Source organism: Eptesicus fuscus, chromosome 9, assembly GCF_027574615.1.
Source record: "Eptesicus fuscus isolate TK198812 chromosome 9, DD_ASM_mEF_20220401, whole genome shotgun sequence".
Classification (NCBI taxonomy): Eukaryota; Metazoa; Chordata; class Mammalia; order Chiroptera; family Vespertilionidae; genus Eptesicus; species Eptesicus fuscus.
Genome location: NC_072481.1, coordinates 88,348,132 through 88,365,538, shown reverse-complemented (window position 1 = coordinate 88,365,538; position 17,407 = coordinate 88,348,132). Strand labels below are relative to the sequence as shown.

The following is a 17,407-nucleotide window of genomic DNA, read 5'->3' as shown; positions in this document are numbered from 1 at the left end:
AAAGGCATGGGTTTATTTCTGGGCTCTCTGTTCTATCTATATATCTATATGTCTGTTTTTATGCCAGTACCATGCTGTTTTGATTACTATGGCCTTTTAGAATATTTTGATAACAGGTAGTGTGATCCCTCCAACTTTGTTCTTTTTCAAGAATGCTGTGGCTATTCGGGGTCTTTGTGGTTCCATATAAATTTTTGAAATATTTGTTCTAGTTCTGTGAAATATATGCCATTGGTATCTTGATAGAAATTATGTTGAATCTGCAGACTGCTTTGGATAGTGTGGATATTTTAATGATTTTAATTCTTCATATCTATGATTATGGTATATGCTTACACATATTTGTGTCTTCTTCAGTTTCTTTCGTCAGTGTCTTATAATTTTCTGAATACAGGTCTTTTAAATCGTTGGTTAAATTTATTCCAAGGTATTTTTTTTTATGCACTTCTAAATGGAATTGTTTTCTTAGTTTTCTTCTCTGATAGTTCAGTATTGATGTATAAAAATATAACTGATTTCTGAATATTTATTTTGTATCTTGCTACTTTACTGAGTTTATTTATTAGTTCCAGTAGTCTTTTGGTAAAATGTTTAAGGTTCTCTATATATAGTATCATGTCATATGCAAATAATGACAGTTTTACTTTTTCCTTTTCAATGTGGATGCCTTTTATTTTTTTCTTCTTGTGTGGTTGCTGTCACTAGGACTTCCAGTACCATCCAGATATATAAAAGCCTAAGCGACCAAACAATCTAACGACTGGTCAACCAGTCGCTATGACGTGCACTGACCACCAGGGGACAGATGCTCAATACACAGCATCAGGCTCCCTCCTATCTGGATTGGGCCTGCAGGGATTGGGCCGAAACTGGCTATCCGACATCCCCCGAGGGGTCCTGGATTGCGAGAGAGCACAGGCCAGGCTGAGGGATCCCACCAGTGCACGAATCCATGCACTGGGCCTCTAGTGTTGAATAAGAGTGGTAAAAGCGGACATCCCTGTCTTTTTCCTTATGTTAAGGGAAATGCTTGTAATTTTTACCCATTGAGTATGATGTTGGCTGTGGGTTTGTCATACATATATGGCCTTTATTATGCTGAGGTAAATGCCCTCTGTTCCCACTTTTCTGAGAGTTTTTATCATATATGGGTGCTGGATTTATAAAATGCTTTTTTTGCATTTCTTGATATGGTCATGTGATTTTTACCCTTCCTTTTGTTTATGTGATGTATCACATATATTGATTTGTGGATATTTTACCAACCTTGCATCCCTGGAATAAATCCCACTCCATCTTGCTGGGTGATCTTTTTCATGTATTGTTGGGTCTGGTCTGATAATACTTTGTTGAGGATTTTAGCATCTATATTCATCAGGAATATTGGCCTGTAATTTTCTTTCCTTGTAGTGACTTTGTGGTTTTAGAATTAGGATAATACTAGCCTGATAAATTGAACTTGGGAGTCTTTCCTTCTCTTGAAGTTTTTGGAATAGTTTGAGAAGGATGGGTGTTAGTTCCTCTTTGAATGTTTGGTAAAATTTTCCTGTGAAGCCATCTGGTCCAGGACTTTTCTTTGTTGGGAGTTTTTTATTACCGCTTTAATTTCATTATTTATTCAGATTTCCTGATTCTTCCTGATTCAGTTTTGGAAGATTTTATGTTTCTAGAAATTTATCAATTTCATGCAGATTGTCCATTTTGTTGGCATATAGTTGTTCATAGTATTTTCTTACAATCCTTTGTATTTCTGTGGTGACAGTTTTTATTTCTCTTTCCTATGTGATTTTATTTATTTGGGACCTCTCTTTTTTTCTTGATCAGTCTGGTTAAAGGTTTGTCAATCTTGTTTATCTTTTCAGAGAACCAGCTCTTGATTTCATGGGTATTTTGTATTGTTTTTTTAGTCTCTATTCATTTATTCATTCTCTGATCTTTATTATATCCTTCTATTTACTTTGGTCTTGTTTGTTGTTCTTTTTCTATTTCTTTTAGATGTAGAGTTAGATTGTTTATTTGAAAATTTTCTTGCTTCTTGAGGTAGGCCTGTAATGCTGTGAACTTCCCTCTCAGGACTGCTTTCACTGTGTCCAATAGATTTTCAGTTGTTGTATGTTCCTTTTCATTTGTCTCAAGGCAACTTTTTATTTCTTCCTTGATCTCAGAGTTAACCTATTCATTGTTTCTTTAGTAATATGTTATTTTTCTTCCATGTATTTGTGTGTTTTTCAAGTGTTTTTTTTTTTTTTCGTTTATTTTATTTTGATTGATTTCTAGTTCGTTATGGTCAGAGAAGATACTTGATATGATTTTCGTCTTCTTAAATTTACTGAGAATTGTTTTGTGTCCTAATCTAGTGTGTCATTTAAGGCAGCTGTTTCTTTGAGATTTTCTGTCTGGAAGACTCATGTCAATGGAGTGTTAAAATCTTAAATTACGGCTGTATTACTGTCAATCTCACTCTTTATGTCTCATCTCCCTTTATGTCTGCTTTATATATGTAGGTGCTCCTATGTTGAGTGCATAAATGTTTACAAGGGTTATATTCTCTTTTTGGATTGTTTCCTTTATCATTAAGTAGTGTCCTTTTTTATCTCTTAATTTATATATAGGTTTTGCTTGGTTGTGTGTTCATTTTTATTTGAATCCAGGAAGTTTTTAATTTCTTGCTTGATCTCATTGGTAACCCATTCATCTATAATAATCTATAATAATCTATAATAATAAAAGCATAATATGCTAATTAGACTGGACATCCTTCCAGACGACCTTCCGGACGAAGCTGGGCTGCGAGGGAAGCCCAGGTCCCAGATGCCTGCTGGCGGCCTAAGGGAAGCCCGGGTCCCGGGTGCCAGAGGGAAGCCGGTGCTGGCAGCCAGGGAAAGGAAGGCCTACTCTTTTTTTTTTTTTTTGAATATATATTTTATTGATTTTTTTACAGAGAGGAAGGGAGAGGGATAGAGAGTTAGAAACATCAATGAGAGAGAAACATCCATCAGCTGCCTCCTGCACACCTCCTACTGGGGATGTGCCCACAACCCAGGTACATGCCCTTGACTGGAATCGAACCTGGGACCCTTCAGTCCATAGGCCGACGCTCTATCCACTGAGCCAAACCGGTCAGGGCTGGAAGGCCTACTCTTGCACGAATTTCACGCATCGGGCCTCTAGCTGTTTAATAACATGCTATTTAGCCTCCATGTATTTAAGTGTTTTTGAATTTTTTTATTGTGGTTGATTTCTAACTTCATGCCATTGTGATTCGAGAAGATGCTTGGTGTTATATCATTCTTCTTCAATTTGTATAAACTTGTTTTGTGCCCTAACATGTGGTCTGTCTTTGAGAATGTTTTATGTGCGCTTGAGAAAAATGTATATTCTGTTATTTTGGGGTGGAATGTTCTGTAAATATCAGTTAGATTCATCTCTGTTTCCTTGTTAATTTTTTGTCTGGAAGATCTATCCAGTGATGTCAGTGGGGTATTAAAGTCCCCTACTATGACTATAGTGCTGTCACTTTCTCTCTTAAAGTCTGAAAAGTTTTTTTATATACGTGGTGCTTCTATATTGGGTGCATATATATAATATATATATGTATATATGTATATGTATATATACATACATATATATATATATATATATACACACACACATATACATATATACATATATATATTCATGCATACACTAGAGGCCCAGTGCATGATTGAATCATGCACGTGTAGGGTCCCATACACGCTTTCAATCACAGGGACGCTGGGTGCCTGTCCGCTGGTGCACCAGGCGCCAGAGGCTTCTGAAAGGCCTGGTGCCTGAGCGGAAAGGCATCCAGCTCCCACCCTTTTGCTTTTGATTGCGGGGAGCTGGGTGCCTGTCCGCCGGTGCACCAGGCCTTTCAGAAGCCTCCGGCACGGCGAAGACTTCCGAAAGGCCTGGTGCCTGAGTGGACAGGCACCCAGCTCCCACACTTTCGCTTTCGATCGCTGGTGCACCAGGCCTTTCAGAAGCCTCCAGCGTGGCGGAGGCTTCTGAAAGGCCTGCTGCCTGAGCGGACAGGCACCCAGCTCCCACACTTTTGCTTTTGATCGCGGGGAGCTGGGTGCCTGTCCGCTGGTGCACCAGGCCGTGAGCTCGCTGCCCCAGAGGCCCCTTCTGTGCTGCAGCACAGCCATGGCGCAGACGCTGAGCTTGCGCCACCGCTGGCGACGCAGCTCAGCGTCCCGCTGGCCCAATCAGCTACCCCGGCCACCCCGAGTCCCGCCCCCCCGCGCCTCCTGGCCAGTCGTGGGCATAGCGAAGGTACGGTCAATTTGAATATTTGTCTATTATTAGGTAGGATATTATATATATGTGCACCCAACATAGTCAAACACTGCAGCAGTTAAATATTTTATACACACACACACACACACACACACACACACTCTCTCTGAGTGGCCAGATTATTATGATCGCTGAACACATAATAATCTGGCCACTCAGTGTATGTGTGTGTGTTTGTGTGTATTAGAGGCCCGGTGCATGAATTCGTGCATGAGTGGAGTCCGGCCAGCCTGGGCAGGGGGAGAGGACATGGGTGGTTGGCCGGACTGCCTGCTGGTCGAACTCCTGGTTGAGGGGACAATTTGCATATTAGCCTTTCATTATATAGGATATACACTAAGTGGCCAGATTATTATGCGTTCAGAGATCATAATAATCTGGCCACTCAGTGTGTGTGTGTGTGTGTGTGTGTGTGTGTGTGTGTGTGTACATATATACATATATATATATACTAGTGGCCAGGTGCACGAAATTTGTGCATGGTGAGGGGGGGTGTCCCTCAGCCCGGCCTGCACCCTTTCCAATCTGGGACCCCTCAGGGGATGTCCGACTGCCGGTTTAGGCCCAATCCATGTGGGATTGGGCCTAAACCGTTAGTCAGACATCCCTCTTGCAATCTGGGACTGCTGACTCCTAACTGCTCAACTTCCTGCTTGCCTGATTGCCCCAACCACTCTGCCTGCCGGCCTGCTTGCCCCCAACTTCCCCCTCCCACCAGCCTTCTTGCCTCCAACTGCCCCCTTCCCCCGCTGGCCTACTGGCCTCCAGCTGCCTTCCCCCCGCCAGCCTGCTTGCCCCCAACTGCCCCCCTCACCGGCCTGATCACCCCCAACTGCTCTTCCCTCCTGGCCTGATTGTCCCTGATCGCCTCTGCCTCGGCCCTGCCACCATGCCTTTGTCCAGAAGGACGTCTGGAAGGTCTCCCGGTCTAATTAGCATATTACCTATTTAGTGGTATAGACTAGAAGCCCGGTACACAAAATTTGTGCACTTGGGGAGGGGTCCCACAGCCCGGCCTGAGCCCTTTTGAAGCCTGGGAACCCTCGGGATGTCCGACTGACAGCTTAGTGTCAGTCGGACATCCTTATAGCCATCATACATCCTTAGCGCTGCCACGGAGGTGGGAGAGACTCTTGCTACCGCTGCTGTGCTCGCCAGCCGTGAGCCCAGTTTCTGGCTGAGCAGCGCTCCCCCTGTGGGAGTGCACTGACCACCAGGGGGCAGCTCCTGCATTGAGAGTCTGCCTCCTGGTGATCAGTGTGCGTCATAGCGACTGTCATTTCGCCATTTGGTCAATTTGCATATTAGCCTTTTATTATTTAGGATATTATATTTTCTTGTTGAATCATTCTCTTTAGTATTATGAAGTGGCCTTCTTTGTCTCTTGTTATGGCCTTTGTTTTGAAATCTATTTCGTCTAATGTGAGTATTACTACCCCAGCTTTTTTTCCTTTTCCATATCCATGGAATATATTTTTCTATCTCTTCACTCTCAGTCTGTGTGTGTCTTTTGTTCTGAGGTGGGTCTCTTGTAGACATCATATATATGGGTCATGTTTTCTTATCCATTTAGTTACCCTCTGTCTTTTGACTGGAGCATTTTAAGGTTATTATTGACTAGTGACCTGGTGCATGAATTCATGCACATTGAAAGGAAATTAATTAGAAGAAATATTTTAATATCGCTAGTCGCCCTTTCTCTATAATAGAAGTGTCAACCAAATTCACGATCGACAATGACAGATGGAAGCACATGTGTGTGATTGGTGCCAGCGAGAGCTTTATATGTATTGCGTATGCGCGAGTCAACTTAGCCTTTCATAGATATAGAATAAACTTGCTTAATTAGACCTGCTTTCTGATTTAGCTAAACTTTTTCCAGCCCAGTGAAGCACCCCAACTTCTCTTTCAGGTAATTGTCAGCAATACAGCAGTAAATATCAACACGAAGCTGATTAATGTAGATCATGCAGGGGAACAAAGGGTAAAATATTTAACTGCTGCAGTGTTTGACTATATTCTGCACAGTGAGAAAACCTGAAGTCATTTTCAAGGTCCACCATTTCTTAACTTCTTTTCAGTCAAGTCAAGTTTCTAAACTTTCTAAATCTCTGTTTTCCGGCTAATGAAAAGAAAATAGGATTCCACCAAATCTCCTATCTACCTACTCCAGGACTTCTGTGAGGATCAAAAGAGATGAGGCACAGGAAAACACTTCACAGATAATTTGGCTACAGTGTGAAATGTTTCCACCTGGCTATAAAGCAAGTCATGTTCCTGGGCTGAAGAAACTGCAAGGAGGCTAGTCGCTAGGGAGAGGAAGCCAGGAGTTGCTATGTGACGTCATTACCCGGATGGTCGTACATTTAACATATTAGCATTTTATATATATAGACTAGATATCCGGTGCACGAAATTCCTGTACAGGGGAAAGGGTCCCCTCAGCCCAGCCTACACCCTCTCGCGATCCTGGACCACTGCCTCTTAACCACTCGCCCCTAACTGCCCCCCCCCCCCCGCCCAGCCTGATCACCCCTAACTGCCTCTGCCTGCTGGCCTGATTGCCCCCAGCTACTCCCCCTTCCCCCGCATCAGCCTGGTTGCCCCACACAGCCTGCTGCTCAGTCATTTGGTCACCCCTCACTAACCTCCCTGCTGACCTGGTAGCCCCACACAGCCTGCTGCTCGGTTGTTTGGTTGCCCCTCACTAACCCCCCCTGCTGGGCTGGTTGCTCCATGCAGCCTGCTGCTCAGTCGTTTGGTCGCCCCTCACTAACCTCCCTGCTGACCTGGTAGCCCCACGCAGCCTGCTGCTCGGTTGTTTGGTCGCCCCTCACTAACCCCCCTGCTGGGCTGGTTGCTCCCCCCCTGCTGGGCTGGTTGCTCCATGCAGCCTGCTGCTCAGTCGTTTGGTCGCCCCTCACTAACCTCCCTGCTGACCTGGTAGCCCCACGCAGTCTGCTGCTCGGTTGTTTGGTCGCCCCTCACTAACCCCCCCTGCTGGGCTGGTTGCTCCATGCAGCCTGCTGCTCAGTCGTTTGGTTGCCCCTCACTAACCTCCCTGCTGGGCTGGTTGCTCCATGCAGCCTGCTGCTCAGTCGTTTGGTCGCCCCTCACTAGCCCCCCTGCCGGCCTGGTCTCCCCACGCAGCCTTTTGCTCAGTCGTTTGTTCATCCATCACTTACCCCCTTGCCTGCCTTGTCGCCCCACCCAGCCTGTTCAGTCGTCCATTCAGTTGCGATGGTTGTTTACGCTTTTATATAGATAGATAGATAGGTATTTTTTTAAAATTTTATTTTATTGTTTAACCCTTTGCACGCACTTGCTTTTTTCTCGATTCCTTTATTCTAATGCTAACCGTATCGAGCCACACTCGACATCCGAGTGCAAAAGGTTCAAGTATTACACATAGTAGTACATATATCTTCTTTTTTACCCCATTGACCTTCCCCCAGTTTCCCTTATTCCCTGTCGCATGCCCTCATCCCACCCCCTGTGTCTTGTGTCTATTGGTTGTGCTTATATGCATGCATACAAATCCTTCGGTTGACCCCTTTCCCCCTCTCCCCAACACTCCCCAGCCTTCCTGCTGTAATTTAACAGTCTGTTCCATGCTTTATTGCCTCAGTATCTATCTTTTTTTTCATCAGGTTATAATGATCTTTATTTTCCATAAATGAGTGAGATCATGAGTGGAGAATTTATCTTTCTCCAACTGACTTATTTCACTAAGCATAATGCTCTCCAGGTCCATCCATGGTGCTGCACATGGTGAGAATTCCTTCTTTTTTATAGCAGCACTAGTGTTCCCGTTGCAGGAAAAATCCTGCAATAGGATTTCCTGCTGCACTCTACCCCGCCTCCGTTCCTCCCTTGTCGCCCGCCCCGCCTTCTCCTCCAGCCCGCCTGCGTTTCCCTTTGCCCCCGGCCCCGCCTCCGCTCCGCCCTTGTTGCCCGCCCCGCCTTCTCCGCCAGCCCGCCCGCGTTTCCCTTTGCCCCCGGCCCCACCTCCGCTCCGCCCTTGTCGCCCGCCCCGCCTTCTCCTCCAGCCCGCCTGCTTTTCCCTTCACCCCTGGCCCTGACTTCGCTCCTCCCTTCTCCTTCCCCCCGCCCCCCTGGCTTGCTTGCTTCTTAGAAGCTTTACTCCCTTTTGCAGCTCTTGGCTTCTTTTGACACTGTCTTGATATGCAAATTAGCCGCCATTTTTGTTGGGGTAATTTGCATACTCGTCCTGATTGGTTGGTGGGCGTGGCTTAGGTGTAGCGAAGGTGCGGTCAATTTGCATATTTGTCTATTATTAGATTAGATAGTATTCAATTGTGTAGATTTTTTACCATAGTTTTCTAATCCATTCATCTGCTGATGGGCATTTAGGGTGTTTGCAAATCTTAGCTATGGTGAATTGTGCTGCTATGAACATAGGGGTGCATATATCCTTTCTGATTGGTGTTTCTAGTTTCTTGGGATATATATATTCCTAGAAGTGGGATTACTGGGTCAAATGGGAGTTCCATTTTTAGTTTTTTAGGAAACTCCATACTGTTCTCCACAGTGGCTGCACCAGTCTGCATTCCCACCAGCAGTGCACAAGGGTTCCTTTTTCTCCGCCTCCTCGCCAGCACTTGTCGTTTGTTGATTTGTTGATGATTGCCATTCTGACAGGTGTGAGATGGTACTGCATTGTCGTTTTGATTTGCATCTCTCGGATAATTAGTGACTTTGAGCACGTTTTCATATGTCTCTTGGCCTTCCTTCTGTCTTCTTTCGAAAAGTTTCTATTTAGGTCCATCGCCCATTTTTTTATTGGATCATTTATCTTCCTTTTATTAAGTTGTATGAGTTCCCTGTAGATGTTGGAGATTAAACCTCTATCAGTGATAACATTTGCAAATATGTTCTCCCATACAGTGGGCTTTCTTGTTGTTTTGTTGATGGTTTCTTTTGCTGTGCAAAAGCTTTTTACTTTGATGTAGTCCCATTTGTTTATTTTCTCTTTAGTTTCCATTGCCCTAGGAGCAGTATCGGTGAAGAAATTGCTTTGGCATATGTTTGAGATTTCGCTGCCTGTGGATTCCTCTAGTATTTTATGGTTTCCTGTCCTACGTTTAAATCCTTTATCCATTTTGAGTTTATTTTTGTGTATGGTGTAAGATGGTGTTCTAGTTTCATTTTTTTGCATGTGTCTGTCCAATTATCCCAACACCATTTATTGAAGAGACTGTCTTGACTCCATTGTATGTTCATGCCTCCTTTGTCAAATATTAATTGAGCATAGTGGTTTGGGTCAATATCTGGGTACTCTATTCTATTCCACTGGTCTATATGTCTGTTCTTGTGCCAGTACCAGGCTGTTTTGAGAACAGTGGCTTTGTAATACAGCTTGAAATCTGGTATTGAGATGCCACCTACTTTATTCTTCTTTCTCAGGATTGCTGTGGCTATTTGGGGTCTTTTTTTATTCCAGATGAATTTTTGGAGAGTTCTTTCTAGGTCTGTGAAATATGCCGTTGGTATTTTAATGGGGAGTGCATTGAATCTATAGATTGCTTTGGGTAGTATGGACATTTTAATGATGTTGATTCTACCAATCCATGAACATGGTATGTTCTTCCATCTGTTTACATCTTCCTCTATCTCTTTTTTCAGTGTCCTGTAGTTTTCCACATATAGGTCTTTTACTTCCTTAGTTAAGTTTTTTCTAGGTATCTTACTTTTTTTTTGGTGCGATGGTAAATGGGATTGCTTTTTTAGTCTCTCTTCTGTAAGTTCACTATTGGTGTATAGAAATGGCATAGATTTCTTGGCTTTAATTTTGTATCCTGTTACGTTGCCGAATTCATTTATTAAGTCTAATAGTTTTTTGATGGAGTCTTTCGGGTTTTTTTATGTATAATATGTCATCTGCAAATAAGGACAGTTTTACTTCTTCTTTTCCATTTTGGATGCCTTTTATTTCTTCTTCTTGTCTAATCGCAATGGCTAATACTTCCAGTACTCTGTCAAACAGGAGTGGTGAAAGTGGGCATCCCTGTCTTGTTCCTGTTCTTAGGGGAAATGGTTTTAGTTTTTGCCCATTGTATATGATGTTTGCTGTGGGTTTGTCATATATGGCTTTTATTATGTTGAGGTATGATCCTTCTATTCCCACCTTGCTGAGAGTTTTTATCAAAAATGGGTGTTGGGCCGAAACCGGTTTGGCTCAGTGGATAGAGCGTCGGCCTGCAGACTCAAGGGTCCCAGGTTCGATTCCGGTCAAAGGCATGTACCTTGGTTGCGGGCACATCCCCAGTAGGGGGTGTGCAAGAGGCAGCTGATCGATGTTTCTCTCTCATCGATGTTTCTAACTTTCTATCCCTCTCTCTTCCTCTCTGTACAAAAATCAATAAAATATATTTTAAAAAAAAAATGGGTGTTGGATTTTGTCAAATGCTTTTTCTGCATCAATTGATATGACTGTGTGGTTTTTATCTCTCACTTTGTTTATGTGATGTATATCACGTTTATTGATTTGCAGATATTGTACCATCCTTGCATCCCTGGGATAAATCCTACTTGGTCATGGTGTATGATCTTTCTGATGTACTGCTGGATCCGATTTGCTAGAATTTTGTTGAGGATTTTGTCAGATAGATAGGTATTTATTTATTGTCATTTTAACCTTTTGCACTCGGATGTTGAGTGTGACTCGACACGGTTAGCATTAGAATAAAGGAATCGAGAAAAAAGCAAGCGAGTGCAAAGGGTTAATTTCCTTTGTGCCTATGATCCTCTCTCCTTTTCTTGTTCTTCTTAAAGCAGTCCCTTTAACATGTCTTGCTTTGCTGGTTTGGTGGTAATGTACTCCTTTAACGTTTTTTTGTTTGGAAAGCTTTTTATTTCACCTTTAATTTTAAATGATATCCTTGCTGTATACAGTAGTCTTGGATTTAGGCTCTTGCTTTTCATTACTTTGAGTATTTCATGCCGCTCCCTTCTGGCCTGAAGTATTTCTATTGAGAAGTCAGTTGACATTTTAATGGGAACCTTCGTAGGTAATTTTATGTCTCTCTCTTGCTGCATTTAAGATTCTGTCTTTGACTTTAACATTTGCTATTTTAATTATGATGTGTTTAGGTGTGGTTCTCCTTGGGTTCCTCTTGATTGGGACTCTCTGTGCCTTCTGAACTTGTGTGACATTTTCCTTCACCAGGTTGGTGAAGTTTTCTGTCATTATTTCTTTAAACAGGTTCTCTTTTCCTTGCTCTCCCTCTTTCCCTTCTCGTATTCCTATAATGCAGATGCTGTTACATTTCATGGTGTCCCAGGGTTCCCTTAATCTGTCTTCCTGCTTTGTAGTTCTTTTTTTTCCATTTGCTGCTCTAATTGTGTATTTAATTCTACCTTTTCTTCCAAATCGCTGATTCAATCCTCTGCTTCATCCAGTCTACTTTTAATACCTTCCAGTGTGTTCTTGATGTCAGATACATCATTCTTCTATCTCTTTGGTTCTTGTTCATGGTCTCTATTTTCCTTTCCATGCTGTTGTAATTTGCACTAAGTTCCTTAAGCATCTTTATTACCATTGCTTTGAACTCTATGTCTGATAGGTTGCTTGCCACTATTTCATTTAGTTCTTTTTCTGGAGATTCCTTTTCTCTCACTTGGGGGTTGCTTCTTTGCTTCCTCATTGTAGCTGTCTTTTTGTATTTGCTTCTATGTATTAGATAGAACTGTTGTGCGCCCCCCACCCCCCCAGTCTTTGTGGGCTGGCCTAATATAGAAAGTATCTTGAGGGGTCCAGTGCTGTGGTCTCTTTGTTCACCTGAGCTGGATGCTCTAAGAGTGCCCTTTGTGTGCGTTATTTGGGTTCTCCTGTTTTAATTGGGACTTGATTGTTGATGTCCTGTTTGTGGGAAGGGTCTCCCCTCTGACTTGCTGCCAGTGAGGTTGGGGCTCACTGGATTTTGCTCTGATGCTGTTGAATCTGGTCCCTTGGTGTGTCTATCCTGGGTCTCCTGGAAGCTGCTCTAGTGCAGGTGAATGTGAGTCACTGTCCCTTTTTGGCCCTGGATAACCTACTTGAGGTCCAAGAGGTTGAAGCCCTGGGTAGTCCTGTGGTCAGGGACTCCTTATCCCAGTGGCTGGGTCTGCCTTGAGTCTCGTGCCTTGATTGTCTCTGCTCTGAGTTATACTCCCTTCCTCCATGGATCTGGTCCCCCAGGTGTCAGCTGCAGGTGCTTGGGATTGGCGGTGGGGTGTGCGCACAGTCCCCCTCTGGCGTGCGACTCCCTGTGAGGTCCTGGAGCCTGCTGGCAGGGGATTCACTGCTGGGGACTCACTATGTGGTTCTGGAACCGTGGTGGGGTTGCTTACAAAGTCCCCGCTTGCATGCTACTCACTATGGGGTCCCGGAGCCCGTGGCAGATTTGGCATGTGACTCTGCACCTCACTGCGGGGTCCTGGAGCCCGTGGTGGGGATCCTTTGTGAGGTCCCATTGGCATGAGGCTTATTGCACGGATCTGGGGTGGTGTCCATGGCTAGTCTGGGTGGTGGTGAGGCTGTGCTCCTGGCTGCTGCTGCTCCCCACTTCAAGACGGTGGGGTAACCCTGCCAAAGCCGCATCTACCCAGGGAGTGCCTGTAGCAGGGGCTCTTTGTCCAGAAGAACCTGATCCATGGCCCCTAAGACTCCTGCAAGATCTGTCTCTTAGACACACACACACACACACACACACACACACACACACACACACACACACCACGCAAGTCTGCACACTCCCCTCTCACTCCTTTGCTCACTCAGTCTCTCCCTCACTGCTGTCCTGCCAGCCAACCATGTTGAATCTCCCGCAGACTCTGTTTTAGCCAGTAACTCTAACCACCTATTTCAAATGCCTTTTTAATAATTTTGAGCAAATTTGATTGATTCTTACCTTTCCTTAGGGTACTCCTCTAATTATTGATGGTTTAATAGTTAACAGTGAACCAAGGAAAAAACATGTGGTGATGAACCTTAGATTTGTATTTATAACTAGTGTCTAAAATTCTGGAACTCATTTCTTCTAGGCAAATCGACAGCCTTCCAACTATAATTCAGCCAAAATGTCTACTCCAGCAGATAAGGCCTTACGGAAATATGAGAATAAAATTAATCTAGGTGAGTTTGTAAAATACATTTCTTCATTGGGCTCTGAGGAAATTCTTCAAAAACACATGAAGTGTTACAAAGTTTTATTGGATCAAGAAATATTTGTGCCCTGGCCGGTGTGATTCAGTTGGTTGGCACATCGTCTCATACACCAAAAGGTTACAGGTTCAATTTCTGGTCAGGGCACATACCTACTAGTAGATTGTGGGTTTGATCCCAAGTTGGGGCGCCTGTGGGAGGCAACCAGTTGATATTTCTCACATTGATGTTTTTTCTCTCTCTCTTCTTCTTCCTCTCCCTTCCTTCCTCTTCCTCCAAATCAATTAAAAACATATCCTTGTGTGAGAATTTAAAAAAAGAAAGAAAAGAAATGAGTATACTTGGTGTTACTGACTGAACAATGTTTAGAGAAAATAACAACTTAGTAATTTAAAAATGTTGTTTCAAAGGAAAGACTTTATTTTATCTTATGATTTTTTTTTTAGTTCTTTTTCTACCCTGTTGTACAAATAAAAAGTTACAAATATATTCAGGTTATTGTCTGTTTTGTATTAGATTTTTGTAGTTGGATTATCTCATAGTAGGATGTTGAAAATACTAGAATGTTGAATATAATTACATTTTGTTTGCCAGAGACATTTTATGTAGGCATTAATCAGTTAGTGAGCTGTTGAATGTAAGGAATCAAAATGTTTTGAGAAAAATGCAAAGTTATCTTTCTCTTGTAGACATCAACTTGTTATAAATCTAGTACAGTGTCTCATATCCTATCATTGTCTTTTGTGGACTTGAAATTTGAAATGAGACTGAAGTTTTTAGAATTAAACTTGGAATTCAGGCAGTTACATTATTTATATTAGTTGTAAAAAATATTAAGTGTCTGAAATTCAGCATATGCCGATATAGTATTTTTGAGGGGTTTCTGTATCTGGATTTCTGTGCTCAAAAATTACAGCTGTAGTGATGAAAATGACACCTGTTATCAAAGAACCACAACTTAGTGCTTAATCTTTAAAAACATTAAAACCTTTTCATTACTAAAATATATTCTATGTATAAGAAAATAGTTAGAAAATAGAGAAGGAAGAGGGGAAAAGTATCCTATTCAAAAAGACTCTTAATGTCTTTCTGTCTTACATGTTGTTCACATTGTGGATTTTTTTCTTTTTTCAGATAAGCTAAATGTTACTGATTCTGTCATAAATAAAGTCACTGAAAAGTCTAGACAAAAGGAAGCAGATATGTAAGTAATATTTTAACTATAAAACATGGCTGATAGGGACTAATTCTAGACAAATTAAGTGGTGTTGTGATCATAATTATTTTACAAAGGATGGTATTTTTGTTTTGGGGTGTATATTTTGTATACTTAAACTTTTTTTTTTTTTTTTTAGCTTAAATACCTTTGTTCACAAATGTGGTCTTAGGATAACAGTGTTAGTAAATTTCTGTTTAAATGTTTAAACAGTTAAAAGGTCAAAATCTTAGCATAAAAATGCTCCCTTTTTAGAATTTATTTCAAAATTATTCCCTTTCATGATATATATTTTTTAAATGGTATAACCGAAAACAGTTTACATTTACACTTCTGTTCTCAAAACCAGTTGTTTAAGATCTGGCTAATTTCTATATACTCTTAACTCTAAGACATTAACAATATATTATGGAAGCAGACACTAAGATCATATAACTAGCAGTGTTAGAACTGAACTTAAAAACCAATTTTCTTAGGTTTATTGCTAGGCCCAAGTGATCCTAACTTGAGAAACAACACAGTCATTTGTTATTTTATTCAAGTGTCTGAATCGTTGTGTTTGAATCTTTATTAATTTAGATTTGTGTGCTAATTGAGTCACTTAGTGTGTGAACTGAAGCATTTTAATATAGAACTGTCTTGAAATGGTATCTTGTGTCTGAAGAAAAGGACTCTAAAGAGAAAGCCTTATATGTTGACTTAATTCTGTACTAAATGTTTGAAGGACAGTATAGACTTGATCTTTTCCTTTTTATAGCATAGTTCACTTTACCCTACCTATCTTTTTTATTTAATGCTTCTAAATTATGGATATAATTTTTTTCCTGCAAATATACTTCTTTTACCCTAGGGAACTGAATTGCTTATTAAGGGGAAAAGAAATATGTTTCACTGAGTGATGAAATTACGAGATCTTGAAATCTGTTATTAAAGAAACTACCTACTTAGGAATTTCATGGAATGATGTACATGTAGAAACTTTTTATTTGGCTTCTGTGACTGAATTTTGAATGTCAGCTATACTTTTTGTTTTTGGTTAGGTATCGCATCAAAGATAAGGCAGACAGAGCAACGGTAGAACAGGTACAATTAATTTTTTTTAAGTTTTTATTTTAAAATAACATTTTTCTTCTCTTGGAATTATAGTTTGCTTTTATCCTTCTTGCTTAATGCTAATATTAAAATGCTAATGCTAATGTCTAAAATTATTCCTGTATAAAACTACTCCTTTTTATAGTTTTGAATTTAGAAATCTACGTTTGGCTTTATAATAGAACTAGAGGCCCGTTGCATGAAGAGATTCGTGCAAGAGGCCTTCCTTCCCTTGGCTTCCAGCACCGGTTTTCCTCCGGCACCTGGGACCCAGGCCTTTGTTCCAGCCAGAGTCTGCCTTCTTCGTCTTCGCTGCAGACTCCGGAATCTGCAGTCTTGTCTTCACTGTAGCACTCTGCTCCTGTAGATCCCTTCGCCCCCAGCCCTCCCTCTCATAACAGGCGTCCTGCCCCGCCCAGCCACTCCCTCCTGGAGCAGCTGGGCGGCCGCCATCTTTGGCCTTCTAATTTGCATACTCACTCTGATTGGCTGTGGGTGTAGCAGAGGTACAGTCAATTTACATGTTTGTCTATTATTAGGTAAGACTATTAATAGGCAAATTTGAATCATGCCCCATTCTGTGGCCAGGTGAAGCCACCGCGCAATGCTTTCATCTTCTAGGGGGAAGCAGAATTGATTGTAAGACCAAGAATCTTTTGTCTTAAAGAAGGTCTGCAGGAATTTTGTGAACTTTCTCAGAAGATAGGTATCTGCCACAATATAAGATGGGCGGTAATGTGTGTGAGAGAGAGATGGATAATGCCTTAAATTTTTCAATTAGAAATCCCTTACTTGGTTTAGAAGTTATGCTTATTTGCTTCTTTCTATTCAATAATGGGAGAAAGTTGGCCCCTATTTTTCCCACATGTAGAGGGTTGTGATTGGATGTTAGCACTGGCCCAGATTTTTTATGTGAACCAAGTCATACAAAAGGTTAGAACATTGCTACTGCAGCCTACCACCTTCTCCCTGCCCACACCCATATGCACAAATACGTTTTGGAGTAGTATCCTTTTGACCTACAGATCCTTGGTTTAAGACATGCACCCCTTCTACTGTTTACATCAATCCCCAAAGGAGTAACATTGTACCTGAGCTCTAGAACCATTTATGCAATTGAAGAATTTCACATTTAGTCAGGAGCAGGTCTGAGATCTGTGTCTCCATTGTTCTCTAATTTATTTATTTTGTGTGGTTTCTTTTTGTGATTGAAGACAAAGTATGGACCCGCACACACAGATGAGGCAACTTTAATTTTCAAAGAGCCTAAAAATAACTCAGGCAGAAAATTCTTTCTTTTTCTCTTTTGAAATTAATTTTGTATTAGAGTATGTATCTTGAGTCTCAAGTTGTTTTTATGAAACATACTAGTGGCCCAATGCATAAAATTTATGCACATTAAAAGGGAATTAATTAGAGGAAATATTTTAATATTGCTATTTGCCCTTTCTCTATAATATGTGTTAGAGATGAAAGAAAATTAGTAAAATATATATGAAAATCTCCCTCCTGTCAGAGTCGGGGGTGTGCCACGGGACCCTGAATCAAGTCTCTGCCCACCACCTGCATGCGCTTTGAAAATGCAGGAGACCCTGCCCGACCCCCATTCG

General features: G+C 41.7%; 1 protein-coding gene across 1 annotated transcript in view; it reads left to right on the top strand.

Annotated features, from left to right (window-relative positions):
* Positions 1 to 17,407, top strand: part of RIOK1 (RIO kinase 1) — a 44,719-nt gene that overhangs the window by 7,542 nt on the left and 19,770 nt on the right. The window contains exons 3-5 of the mRNA XM_008154849.3: positions 13,369 to 13,459; positions 14,624 to 14,693; positions 15,746 to 15,788. Coding sequence (XP_008153071.2) covers positions 13,369 to 13,459; positions 14,624 to 14,693; positions 15,746 to 15,788 — 204 coding nt within the window. The remainder of the gene's footprint in view (positions 1 to 13,368; positions 13,460 to 14,623; positions 14,694 to 15,745; positions 15,789 to 17,407) is intronic.